The 14,701-nt window shown below is 41.1% G+C and overlaps 1 protein-coding gene across 1 annotated transcript; it reads right to left on the bottom strand.

Annotated features, from left to right (window-relative positions):
* Positions 1 to 405: 405 nt before the first annotated feature.
* On the bottom strand, positions 406 to 14,565 carry NUDT21 (nudix hydrolase 21). Its single transcript, XM_014065201.2, has 7 exons — positions 14,303 to 14,565; positions 9,810 to 10,010; positions 7,539 to 7,602; positions 5,973 to 6,062; positions 5,689 to 5,764; positions 3,107 to 3,221; positions 406 to 690 (listed from the first exon to the last, which is right to left on the bottom strand). Exons 1-7 carry the CDS (start codon positions 14,416 to 14,418, stop codon positions 669 to 671), a joined length of 684 nt encoding a protein of 227 aa, XP_013920676.1. The 5' UTR covers positions 14,419 to 14,565; the 3' UTR covers positions 406 to 668.
* Between the last annotated feature and the right edge of the window lie 136 nt (positions 14,566 to 14,701).

Below are 14,701 nucleotides of genomic sequence, written 5' to 3' on the forward strand. Positions count from 1 at the left end.
CTGGCTGAGTGAGACTGGCCCAAGTTCATTCAGTGGGCTTTGGGCCAAAGGCAGGATTAGAACTCAGAGCCTCCTGGTTTCTACCCCAATGCCTTAACCACTAAACCAAACCAACTGGTATCTAGCCCACCTTTTTGCCAGCTTTTCTAGACAAAACTACAGATTCAAATCTTCTGGCGAAAAACTACCTCAAATTTCAGCCATGCAATTTTTCAGAAATCCTCAAGCGATACCCACTTATTATCTGGTCTAAATATGTTTTATTTTATTTTCCAAGACATGGTTAAAACACTGAAGACCACCTCCATTAAGCGCCCTCACCCCCGAATACTATGGTGCCAATCAACCAATGGATAGAAATTTCCCTTACGTGTAATAAAAAAGAGCCACATGTCAATGCACAACTGAGTCCATTTTTGTTTAATGTTATTTAAAAAAAATCAGGTGACTATCACAACGTAAGTGATTAAAATGCAAATACAGTTCTTATCCCATTGTCTAAACAGTCAAGATTCTCTTTCCTATTCAGATAGTAGAAAGTTGGGGAGGGGAGGGGGAAAATTCAAAGGAGAAAGAAAAACATTTAAAAAAATCCTTGCGTCACATTTTCTCTTCTACATTTTAAAGCTGTTCTCACAGAGACGGCTTCTACTCACACTTCAGGAAATTCAGTTGTAAATAAAATTGAACCTGCCAAAGAGAGTGGAAAGAAAAGAGGATAAACTGAATTATTTTATATTCTCAATTTAAAAGGTTTTTTTTTAATTCCTAAAAAATTGTTTGCATGTTGGCGCTCTCTCTGTGCACCTCGAAAAATTTTGGAGCACAATTTAGGCGACGTACATGGTTCATAGCAATTTGTTGTGGCCCGCCAGCACCCAACAGAGCTGGCAGCAGATTCGGACAGTGAGGAGGTTGGGGAGGAACATGGGCCAGTACTAGAGGCTGGGGAAGGCTCTGATGAGGGCTGTGTCGGAGGCAGAAAGGGGGCCAGAGTCGTATGCCAGTTATCAACAGACTTCAGAGGCAGACATCAGTGAGGCAGATGAACAGCTGGAGCCTGTTCCCAGTGTGCCCATGTAGAGAGTTGACAGACAAAGGGAACAGCTAAAGAACAGGGGTCAACTTGGGAAGGCCACAAGGTGGACAATGAATAGCCTTCCCAGAGGAAATAAAAGAGCAGAAAAAGGGGAGGGGAGTTTACAGGAGATAATTAGTTCACTTAATTGGTTGGTAACTCAGAGGCTCCTTGCCAAGTTTTGAAGATACTGGCCTGGCAGCTCCCCAAGCCAGATAAGGTCTGTGACTGTATATTAACCCTTGAAAGACTTTGCTGGAAGTGAATGAGAGGAATTCACAGTAAATTGATAAACAGGGTATTTTGTCAAGACAAGGAGCCTGCTTTGCGGTTTGGAGAAGCCTAGGTCAGAATACAATTGGGACTTTTGCCTCCTCTCCTACTGAGAATACAGGCAGCCCTTGGTTGGCATTTCTGATCCCTTGAGCCCTGCAAGACTGAATTTTCAAAATCTGGAAGCAAATGGACAATTTTGGATGGCAAGACTTTTTACTTGTTCAGCTCTCAGGCATTATTGCTACATTTGCAACTCCATTAATGAGAACTCCTGAAAAAGTTTCAGTGTCTCAGACTTCAAAACTCAGTGAAGGAGATGAAGGATGGACCATCTGCATAAATCCGCACTTTTTATCAGCCAAAGGGCTAGAAATGCCTGGTTAACCACCTAGCCTTTGAATTTTAACCTGATTTATTTTTACTTGTACATTTTAACTTGTTTTAGCTTTGTTTTTCAGCTCTGCTTTGATTTGGGTATTTATGTGGTTTTCGTTATGCTGGATGCTGTTGTGCAACTGTCCAGAGCCACTTAGATGCGATGAGCGGTGTAGAAATTTAATAATAGTGTTAAGAGCAGAATTCCAGAATCTCAGACTGAATCAGCAACATCATCATCCAAGAGTAACGCTGCAGACTTACAGAATATGTATCACTAGTGATAAGACATGGTCAAGAGAAGAAAATGTATATTCCTTTGCTCCACAAAACTTTTTTCCCCCTCACAATCTCAAATCAAATAGTTGCACAGAAAGAGAGGGAGTAAGCTTTCCTTCTTAAGTTAATTTGATCCAGGATGGATAAAAATCAATGATTCAAAAAAATAATAATCAGATTTCTTTCATTTAAATTGGATTTTTTTTTAATTTAAATCGATTTTTTTAATCAAATTTATTTTAATAAAATGCTTTCGGAGTAAAAAATCTATCTAAAGGTGGTTTTCTATTTAAGATACGTTAATAATTCAGTTTCTTCAGCATGAAATGGAGCTTAATTATGTAGCATGAGGCTGTATATTCTTCAATATTTACATTTTTGATAAGCTCATTCAATGAATACAAGCTTTACAAGCTGAGATAACATGCACTGCATTGATGCATTCACACAATTTCACAGCAACCTTGATATAAATCATAAAACAAAGTTCAGGAATATTCTTTTATCCAATTGCTTTGCAAATCTATGTACAGTACAAACTGTATGATTGTTGGAAGAGAAATGCATCTGTACCACCAGGCTCTAAGTGTGAGGAGGAAGGGCGAGCAGTAAAAATGAAAGTGAAACCTTCTAAGCAGCTTATAAATATAATATTAAAGAGCACCTGTCATTTCAGATCCATCATGACAGCGCCTGTTAGCATAAATAATAATGAAGAATTTGTCTAGTAACCTACAGAGAATTATTTTGTGTCTCTTTAGGCTGGACTGAGTTAAAAAACTGAACCAGTCCACTCAGAGGAGACGTGGCCATAAATTTGCATAACTCAGTCTCTAGGCTAATGGAGAAAGTTAACCCATGCTTGGATTCCCCAAGCAGCGCACAGAAGAAATGACAGTTGCCTTTTAAAAATTAAAAATCGAGCCTTTTTACTAGTGATTTAAATTGTGGACTTGATTTAAATGGAATCCACCCTGACTTGATCCAAGCTCTCCTTCTTTAAAAAGACCGTCTAGCTCCTCCCCTGGAATTAAAAGATGGGGGTTCAAGAAAGCACCTCCATTTCCCACGTAACACAGAGCTGCAAGTGTACTCTACCTGCTCAAAAGTTGCGGGAGGCTGGAAATGATAGGACCGTAGCCTGGCGCGTTGTCGTAAAGCTCAAATAAAGGAGCAGCTACTAGCTTGTAGTTTTTGGGGACCGCAAACAAAGCTGGAACAAATTCAAGGGAAGAAGAAACTTAAGTTTGTCCTTCATCTGGTTCATAGCACAAGCAGAATAAAATAATTTGCCTTCTGCTATTCCCGTCACCACCGATGCACAGATCAGAAAGTATGATAAAAAGGGGTTTCCATTATTTAAAGCCTGTTGCATTCATTGCAAAATATTTAGAAAAATGCGCATTCAGACATTAACACTGCCTGGATTGGTCTTCAGAAAAGTTCAGCAAGTTAGCTAAATTCAAAAGGAACGCATAGTCACCTAGCTAAATGTAGTTCTTGGAGCAATACATGCAGTCTTCGACTTACAACAGTTCATTGAGTGACCGTTCAAAGTTACAACAGCACTGAAATGTGACTCATGACCATTTTTCACACCTACGACTATCTAGCATCTCCATGGTCATATGATCAAAATTTGGATGCAAAAACTGGCTCACATTTATGACAGTTGCAGTGTGCTGGGTTCATCTGATCACTTTCTGTGACCTTCTGACAAGCAATGTCAATGGGGAAGCCAGGTTCACTTAATAATCATATTACTAATTTAACAACTGCAGTGATTCACTTGACAAATGTGGCAAGAAAAGTCATAAAATGGGGTAAACCTCACTTGACAAATATCTCACTAAGCAACATAAAACTTTGGGCTCAACTGTGGTCATACATCAAGGACCACAAGTACGGATCAATAGGTAAAACTGTTATACTGAAGGAAAAGCAGTGTAACATTAATGCAAGGCTCCTGGGCAGAACCAGGAAAGGCACAAGTTTCCAATTATTGTTGGATTAAACAAAGGCAGTTCCTCAATTTAAAAACCGCTATTGGGATTGGAACCTCCACTGCTAAGCAAGGTGGTTGCTAAGTGAGTCGCACCTCATATTACAACCTTTTTTGTTGTGGTCCTTAAGTAAATCTGGGCTTCCCTCATTGACCTTGCGTGTCATAAGCTTGCTGGGAAGTTCACAAATGGCCATCCTAGGAACCTGGGATGGTGCAGACATTGTTAAGTACATGCCGGTTGACAAGAATTCTCATCACATGGCCATGGGGATGTTGTGACGGTTGTAAATGCAAGGACTGGTCATTAAGTCTTTTTTGTTTTGTTCTTTTAGCAGTGCCATGACTTTGAATTCGCTAAAGGAACTGATGTAAATCTAGGACTTGCTGTATCTATCACCTATAGCCTAGCAAGCTGGGGCTGATATTTGAAGCCAAGCCTCTGATGCAAGGGTTGGGAGTTTTTACAAGGAAAAACCACCCGATTAAAATCTCACAAAGGTGCTGAACTTGGGAGCAACCACCACTGCACGGGTAGCGTGTGAAAAATAAATCAGAATGACTTTGTACCACTGTCTATTGATCGTCTCAAAGCTGCTTTTTTTATTTCAAAAGGCAAATGGACTGTTTTTTCTTTGAAAAAGATATTTTGCTTTTCATCCAAGAAGATCCTTCAGTTTGGCTGGATGGTGGAGGGATGGCTTATTGGATGAGAAGCAAAATATCTTCCTCAAGGAAAAAACAGTCCAGTTGCCTTTGGCGGGGGGGGGGCACCTTTGAGACAACTATGACCTGGATGACAGAATCTCCAGATATCTGGTTTGGTTCTACAACCAAACAAGACAGACACAGACTTCAACGGATAATTAGAACTGCAGAAAAAATAATGGCTACCACCCTGCCTTCCCTTGAGGACCTGTACACTGCATGAGTCAAAAAGAGGGCTGTGAAAATATCTACAGACCCCTCGCATCCTGGACATAAATTGTTTCAACTCCTACACTCAAAAGGACGCTATAGGGCTCTGCACACCAGAACAACTAGACACAAGGACAGTTTTTTCCCTAATGCCATCACTCTGCTTAACAACTAATTCCCACAACACTGCCAAATCATCTACTAAGACTGTATTACTACTATTTTTCCCATCCTTCCTATTACCTATATCCTCCCACTTATGACTATAACCGTATTGCTTGTATCTTTAACATTTATATTGTTTTGTTTCCTAGTATAATTTGATTGCTTATTAGTAACCTATGACTATCACTGTTGTATCTTATGATTCTTGATGAATGTACTATTTTATTTTTCTTTATGTACATTGAGAGCATATGCACCAAAGACAAATTTCTTGTGTGTCCAATCACACTTGACCAATAAAGAATGATATTCTATTTCTATCCTATCCTATTCTATCCTATCCCTATTCCATATTTTCTATTCCATTCCATTCCATTGTTTCACAAAAAGCTTGTGGCCAAGAGTGATCAGGTCCCGTTTCTTCTGGAGGTAGGACAGGTATTGACCATGAGTGAGAAGAGGTCATCTAAACATTAGGCAGGGGCAGTACCCACAGGATACAGGCTGGGCTACATGGTCCTGGTCTCCTTGACATTTACCTTGAACTCTGCTCTCCCATTTCCAGGAAATAAAGCCGTAAGAACCTGCTGCTTACCTTTTTCTTGGAGCTGAACCAAGAAGAGCTTCTTGTGCTCCTTTGGCTTTGTAATATGAGCTGGAATATATGGGTACTGTGGGAAACAATAAAAAGGGTTATTTACTTGGCATCGACAATTAATTCACTTTTTGAACAGATCGAGTCATGTAATTATCATTTAAATCAGTGTTTCTTGACCACTATAAGGTCTGTGGATTGCAGCTCCCAGGATTCCTCACATCTTTAAGTGGCCACATTTGAGAATCATTGGTTTAAAATAAAGGGTGGGCTTGCATTCTCACCTGTGGGGGCTCAAAATTCGGTCTCCACCAGTTACCAATGCAGTCATCAATGACCCAGTCTTGAAGGACGCCATCTTGACGTCCTAGTATCTGTCAAAATACAGATTTCAGATAAAGTCTTAAATGCATTTCCAGGCAATTCACTGAGGCAGAATATAATTGGCTCCGCATTAAGGCCAGCAGTCAGCATTTTTTTGTATCAACTATTAATTAAGATTATTTAAGAAGCATTCAGGGGCTTGCCAAGAGTTGCACTCTAGTTTATTAAGAGCATATCTACCATCTGACCTGACAGTTATTTTTCACTGCAACACATGTATTTTCCCCAAATCTCTAGAGCACCTTCTTCCAGTAAATCCTTATAAGAGTAACTGAAACAGCCCAGAACTATATATCCACTGGATATTCCTGAAACATATTTCTGAGAATGATTTTATTTGTTCTAAACCACTTTTTAAAACCCATGTAATAATGCAACTTCACACATACATACACACACACACACACTCTCACACGGAATCTGAAGTGAAAGGAGGTACTTTAGATCTCCCTTCCACATCCTAGGAAAAAATTGATATATGGGTAAAAATAATAAAACATCCAATTTTATTTGCCATCTTTATTCAGATTCAAAATTATTTTATTACTTTAAATGAGTTACAGATTAATTTATTTACACATAAATAACATTCCTATATTACGTGTGAAATCTTTGGAAAAGTTAGACAATTGAATTCACATTTACTTTTACTACCAGTGACAAAACTAGCAATAAGGTCCTAAATATTTGGAGTGAACCATGTATAAAATAGTTCCTGCTCTTTTGAATCGCTAACTACAATTCTGCCACCTGGAATAAGAATAGACTTATTCCTAGTCTCATATTTGAGAATTGTGGTGTATGGTTTGTCTTCAAAGTACAGGAAGGGTAATGAACCAATATTAAACATTGTATACGAACATTTTCACGATGTCGTTTTTAAGTCATTCTGAGAAAGTGAAGACCTGAGGCAAAGGAATGTCTTGTTTTAAACAGTTTATTCGAATTTCTAATGCAAAACATGTATTCGCTTTTTCCTATACTTACAGGAAGACAGAGGGGAATCCAAAATGTCTTGCAGAGAAAAAGGGAGAACATCTTGACACAAGAACAGTTTTTTTCCCAAAAGCCATCCCTCTGCTAAACAAATCATTCCCTCACCGCTGTCAAACTATTCACTAAGTCTGCATTACTATTACTATTAATCTTCTCATCTTTTCTATCACCCATCTCCTCCCACATATGACTAACTTTGTTGCTTGTATCTTTACAATTTATATTGTTTCCTAGTATGATTTGATTGCTTATTTGTACCCTATGACTATCATTAAGTGTGGTACCGTATGATTCGTGATGATTGTATCTTTTCTTTTTCTTACACTGAGAGCATGCACCAAAGACAAATTCCTTGTGTGTCCAATAACACTTGGCAAATAAGCAATTCTATTCTATTCTATCTTTCCAGGCTGCTCCTTCTCCAAATGATTATTTCTTAGAATAATAATTTGAATAAATGCAGTGCTTACCTCTGTCATTAAACGTTTAAGACCTTCTACCTCATCCTCTCCGGGATTAAGCTCACCACCCGGCCTGATGAAAACATAAAAGATGTTTTTTAAAATATTGTCACTTCATTTTATAGAGGCAAAAATATAAAACTAATATGTAAGCTTAAATTGTAAAGAATTCACACATTAAGTCATGAAGCAGAGATGCTAACACACTTTAAGCAGGAGAATTACTAATAATATCTATATTGTGTTTCTTTTTTTAAAATATTGAGAATATTTTAGAGAAAATATTATTACAGACAATGCTTGAACTATTCCAAAGCTTTTTCAATGCAAAAAATTAAGGTTATGGCTCAGTATTCTATACTTAACAATGTTGTTTTAAAGTGATACACTTCCTATCTAAAGTTTTCCAAAAAGGGATGTTGAACAATAATTGTTCAGCAATTATTATGAAAGCCATAACCAGTAAATGCATCATTTCTTAGGCCCTAATTTTCTCCCCGAATGTCTGAATAACTGGCATTTACCATACCTGAAGATGGTGGGAGGAATTATCCAAAGATGAGGGCTAAAGGGTCATTGATTTGAAGACTCCATTTTATCCACTTCAGGCAGTGGATATCCTAGATCAGTACCTGAACAGGTAAATGGACTAGATATGGGCTAATAACTTAAATAAGTTAAATCCAGGACAGAATCCAGAATTGCTGGCAGGCAGATGATCTGCCCAGATCAGTTATTTCCAACTTTTCTAGAGCTTGGAATTTCCATGAAATTCCCAACCTTGGCAAATTTAAGATATAGACTTCAGCTCCCAGAATTCCCTAGCCAGCCAGTTGTTAAATGAACACCACAGTCGCTATGAGAGCCCACTATTTGGCAAGGGGCAGCTTTTTTCTGGAAAATGGAAACAAACGACAGCTGCAAGGAAAAATGGCATGTTCGCATATATTGCAGTCATGTGAACCACAAATGTAAGCTGGTTGCCAAGCAACCAAAATGTGATCATGTGACTGCAGGGAGCAGCCATCCAAACTTTGAATCTGAGTTATAAGTAGCTGGGGACTGGCCGTAGGTCGAGGATTATCGGTATCAATTATTTCTAAAAGATGCAGGGTACTTTCTAACATAGAGGCGGCCATAGGAGAAAAGAGAAAAACGAGGAACTGTAGGAACTGTGATTTTCTGAATGCTACAGAACAATCAGAAAGAAAGCTCATCTCAAAAACAAGTGTTGGACAAGAAGGCACCTAACAAGTCACTGAAAGGGGTGCAGTAGCTAAGACGCTGAACTTGTCAATCAGGTCGGCAGTTCAGCAGTTCAAATCCCTAGTGCCATGTAACGGAGTGAGCTCCCGTTACTTGTCCCAGCTTCTGCCAACCGAGCAGTTCGAAAGTACATTAAAAATGCAAGTAGAAAAATAGGGACCACTTTTGTGGGAAGATAACAGCGCTTCATGCACCTTCGGGGTTGAGTCATGCTGGCCACATGACCATGGAGACATCTTCGGACAATGCTGGCTCTTCAGCTTTGAAACGGAGATGAGCACTGCTCCCTAGAGTCAGGAACGACTAGCACACATGCGCGAGGGGAACTTTTACTTTACCTAATAATCACTGGTTCCTGACAAACCACAAAGGCCTGGGGGTACTAGGAGAAATGGTGTTTCTATTTTGTCCCTACCTGCCACTACTACCCTTCAGAGATGTGCTACTACTACAGGTAGTCCTCGACTTACATTAGTTCACTTAGTGACCGTTCAAAGTTAAGCACTAAAAAAAAGTGAGTTACGACCATTTTTCACAGTTATGACCTTTGTAGCAGCCCCACGATCGTGTGAACAAAATCCAGAAGCTTGGCAACCGGTTCATACTTATCACCGTTGTTGTGCCCCAAGTTCATGGGATCCCATTTTGGGTCCTTCTGACAAGCAAAGGCCGATGGAGAAGTCAGATTCACTTAACAACCAGGTTACTGACTTATCAGCTTCAGTGATTCACTTAACAATTGTGGCAAGAATTGTAGTAAAATGGGGCAAAACTCGCTTAACAAATGTCTCATTCAACAACATAAATGTTGGGCTCAATTGTGGTCGTAAGTCGTGGACTACTTGCATAATCTTCTTTTTTTGTGGCTCCCCAGTTTGGGAAGAAACTTTGCAGCTCCCCTGGTCCAGCTCCCTGCTCAGTGTGAGTATTGCCACCCAAGATCTTGCCAAGTGTCCTTGACAAACAGCTGGACAGCTTTGGCTTAAGAAAACCATGAAAGGGACGTCGACTCACAGTTTGAAGAAGGTTGTGCCCAGCTGCAAGAGTAGAACGTGAGGCAGCCTATGTTCGTGCACAATGAGGACCCCCTCAACGGTCCGCCTCATCCCAATCTTGTCAAATTCTTCCCTCATGCGCTGGAATCGGGCGGCTACCGAACTGTCCTTCTCGTAGAGGGGTTCCTTGGTCCCAAAGGTATAATTTGTCAGTGGGTACCTGGAAAGATGGAAGGACATCTTAACAGCACACAATTCTCATGGAAACTATTTCAGGATTTTATCACAGTTCGCTAGATACAAATTGTAACTCGTTAGTAGTGTGTATTTATTTCCAAAAAGGAGACACTCCTGGATTTATGACACCTCCCCTTCCAAAACAAGATTATTACAGAAATATTCATCTATCTCCGCAGTGGTGGGTTCCGGATTCTGGTTGTAACGGGGCCCGGTGTCCTCCACATAAACGTGCGCAGCACATGTGCACACGCGTCTTACCCTCCAGTGACGCCTCCGTGAGCCTCTGCAACACTCCAGCTGCTTGGCGGTGCATTGCGTAGGCACTGTACGTACTGGAACGATACCCGGTGCTCCGGGTAGGCACCGGTACGCCCGTACCGGGGGGTACCGCCTGCAACTCACCACTGTACCTCTGTTACTATGGTTAAATCTAAGATGAATTGCTTATATTGAAATTGAATTACTTGGAGAAAACAAAAGCAGGGTATTTCAGCAGCCTGACTCTCCTGGGTAATTTATTGTTAGGCAGATAATATGAAGAAGAAAATAGCAGCAAGAAGGCTCTGATTGCCCCCATCACTTCCTTGTAACAAGGGAATCAGGCAGACTGCAGAAAGAGTTCTCAGTTTGAGTTGTGAACGGAAACCAGAATCTGTTTTAGCTCTCCATTTCCTAACTGCGAGTAAACAAATCAAGTTATACTTCTGGCCTTTCTAGCTGGCTAAGGAATATGATTTATTTTTATCTTTACAATTAAAGCAACTGCTGCTTTAGCTATAAAGATACAACTAAGCAAATACTAAGAAGAAGGGACATTACACAGCTTAATGAAGACATGGGATGGAGAGCTGTAGAGTTGGGAGTTCTTAACTTTTTCATAGATTGATCTGCGATTGTATCATAGCAATAATGGCTTTTCTATGATGCAGGTAAGGAACAGAGCTGTAACGTAGCTGCACCAAAGTCAGCATCTGTCAGCTATCATGAGCCTCTACTACCACTGCAGCATAAGATTTACGGTACTTCTCATGAGCTCTGGAGAGTAGAAAAAAATGTTTTTCTAAAACACCCAAAAGATTGATGGTTCTTAAGAGACTGATGAGATTCAACTGATCGTTTGAAAAGAGATATTTCTGATAAGGATAGCCGTAAATTCACTATCAGCTCTATGCCCATCTCAAAATGCATCTATAGCACATTTTCCCTAATCTGGAGGATGGAGAAAAATGTGAAATAAAATACTCAAGCTTTACAGCTGACAATCCACTTAAAGATATATTGAGCTGTGCGGGACACATTAGGAAGTGTCAAGTTGAAGAAGGAAATTTACTTTCAGTTACAAAACTAAGGTTTTAGAGCTCCAGTGTTTTTTTTAAGTGTTTCTTAAAAACTGGAAGTTATTAATGATAAGGGTCAGCTGATTTAGTTTCATGGATAGTTTCAAAAGGCTGTTCACTTAAAGATCTATATTAACGTTTCTCAATCTTAGCAAACTTAGCAACTTTATGTTATGTGTATTTCCAACTCCCAGAATACCCCAGCCAACAGGAATTGAAATCTACGTATCTTAAATTAGCTAAGATTTAAGAAACCGCTGTACCATTCCGGCACTTAATAAAAAAAAAAACTCCCAAATCAAAGATTGTGCTTTTACTATGCTTAATCGTCTGCTTTGCAGAAAAATTATTGGGCAGATGTTACTCTTAGCACCTAAAATGTTCACATCATCTTAAGTTTCACCTTAATAATTCATACACTTATTTACAAGTTACTATCAAACTATAGCACAAATTATGAATGCAAACCAAATACATGATGCTGCATACATACTTATCATAAATCATGTGCTGCAAAACAAGGACGCATGCCTATAGGTTTGGGTCAGGAGTCTAAGCACAAAAAAGTACACACATGGATTAGGTACATGTTTTCTCAAAAAAGTGTCCAACATATGAACTGGGTGCAAACCATGCAAAAGTAATTAGCAGCACATGTATGGTTAAGCCTTCATCATTGTTTACATCATGCACAGAAGATAGTAAACCCAGTCAGAAGACCAGCACAGGCATCCTTAGAAACGGAATTTCAATTTGCATGGTGGTTTGTTCCTCCCTCAGAGAACCCCTGAGCATCTAGTTAACAGCTGCATTCACACAGGCTACTAACCTGATACCAAAATAACCCTTTGGGAAGAAGGGGTATCTCATACTACATTGAACCATGAGTTGTCTCAAAGGTGCTTTTTCAAAAGGCAATTTTTTCAGATCCTCAAAAAGGGAGCATTTCCCAGTTGCCTTTTGAAAAAGCATCTATGAGACAATTATGACCCGGATGACTAACAATCTCCACAATACACTGAATCACCCCTTATTTAAAGGGGGCCACCTGGTAATTTGGGGTGATAACAGCAGATTGGGAAACTAAAAACTTCTGGGCAAAGAATGGCAAACTACCTCCATAATCTTGCCAAAAAAAATAATAATACATGAATATAGCAAGAAGTGGTTAAGTCAAACTGGCGAGAAAGCAATCTATATTTTGAACAGTTTGTGGAGCAGCACACAAGAAAAATATTAAAGATCGGTTGAATTCATGGAGCAGCACACAAAAAATAATAATAATAAAGATCTGTTAAGAATTAAGATCATTCTGTTAAGCACTTGGAAGGGAGGCCACAAGGAAATCCCAACATCACAAACTTCAGTCCTCCTAAAAGTCTGTAGAGATTCTCAGTCATCCAGGTCATGGTTGTCCCAAAGGTGCTTTTTCAGGAGGCAACTGGAAGCTTCTTCAGCTCTGACTGGATGGTGGGGAATGGAAGGTTTTATTCTCTTTGCAGACAGCTAGTCATTTGCATTCTTTTAGCGAGTCATTGAGGCCACTTGGAGATTTGTCTGTGTCCTCAGAGTCACCTGAGTGGTGCAAGTGGTTCCTGTAGTCTGCAATTTTTCCTCTAGAAATCCATTCCTAGTCCCTCGCCATTCAAAGGGTGCTCATCCCAAATTGGATAGCTATAAATCTGTAGACTTTTCTCATCTGTTACTGGATCATGGGGAATGGAAGGATTTATATACCTTGCAGTTAGGTGGTCATTTGCATCCTTTTAGAGGATCCTTGAAGCACTTGGAGGTTTATCTGTGTCTTCAGGGTCATCAGAATATAAACTCTTCCATTCCCCACAGTCCAGTCAGAACTGAAGAAGCTTGGATGAGAAGCGAAACGTCTTCAAAGAAAGAACCAGAAAGTCCAGTTTCCTCCTGAAAAAGCACCTTTGGACAACCATGGCCTGGATGACTGAGAATCTCTACAGACTTTTAGCTGTACAATTTGGGATGGACACCCTTGGAATAATGTGGGAATAGGAACGGATTCCCAGAGGGGGGAAAAACTGCAGGAATTATTTGCACCACTCAGGTGACCATGGGGACACAGACAAACCCTCAAGTGGCCTCAACAACCCTCTAAAAGGATGCAAATGACCAACTCTCTACAAGGAGTATAAAACCTTCCATTCATTTGCATCCTTTTAGAGCAGTGGTTCTCAACCTGTGGGTCGGGACCCCTTTGGGGGTCGAACGACCCTTTTACAGGGGTCGCCTAAGAACATGGAAAGCACATATTTTCGGTGGTCTTAGGAACCAAGACACCAATTTTATGGTTAGGTGTCACCACAACATGAGGAACTGTATTAAAGGGTTGTGGCATTGGGAAGGTTGAGAACCACTGTTTTAGAAGGTCCTTGAAGCACTTGGGAGGTTTAACTGTGTCCTCAGGGTCATCAGAATATAAATCCTTCCAGTCAGAGTGGAAGAAACTTCTTGGAGAAGAGAAAGGTCTTCAAAAGGAAAACAAAAACAAAAACAAATAAGTCCAGTGGCCTCCTGGGGAAAAAAACCAGCACCTTTTAGTCCTTCTGAAGAGAGTCCCATCCTCTTCCTGGATGGGAGACCACCAGGGAATAATAACAAGGCTGCCCGTTCGGGGGACAAACTCCCTGCGGGTGGGACAAGAAAAGGGGCCCTGAGAGGACCACGAGGTGGGCTTCCAAATAAGGAGCCCCTGGATCGCCAGAGGTATCAATTCGCCCTCGGGCAGAGCGAGGGGGGAAAGAGGGGCAGAAGCCTTTGCTCCCCAGGGAGTCGAGCCGTTAGAACACCCGACTCGACCCGTATTAGTGGTTTCACACGATACGCCCGGGCCTTAAAATGGGCCCCCAACCGGCTCCAACCCCTCCCCGGGAACGAAGTGTGCCCAAGCCCGGCGCCCACTCACAGGTTGATGGTCCGCTCGAGGGTGAGGGGCTTGCTTTGCTGGATGTATTTGTTCCCGAACTGGTTGACCCCGCGGGGCCAGCCGGTCTGGGAGCGGTTGGGCGGCACGACGGACATGGCGGAAAGTGGGCCGGGCTCACAAGGCCACCAGCATTCCCCGGCCAAGGCGCCGTCCCTCACGCCGCGCTCTTCTCCACACCCGCCAATGGGCGCACCGGAACCTGCAGGCCGCACTTCCGGGAGCCATAGAGTCCGCGGAGGACGGAGAGGGGGAGCTGAGCCGCCTCGCCCGTCAGTAAGCGCTGACTGCCATAGAGAGGCGGGATCAAAAAGAGCGTCCTTGCATCGTTAATGGCAGTGGAGAGGTTTGGCCAATAAGGAGCGGAGTGACGAGCTTCAG

This window comes from Thamnophis sirtalis, unplaced genomic scaffold, assembly GCF_051295495.1.
Source record: "Thamnophis sirtalis isolate CommonGarterSnake01/CBP01778 unplaced genomic scaffold, rThaSir2_p1.2 scaffold_14, whole genome shotgun sequence".
Lineage (NCBI taxonomy): Eukaryota > Metazoa > Chordata > Lepidosauria > Squamata > Natricidae > Thamnophis > Thamnophis sirtalis.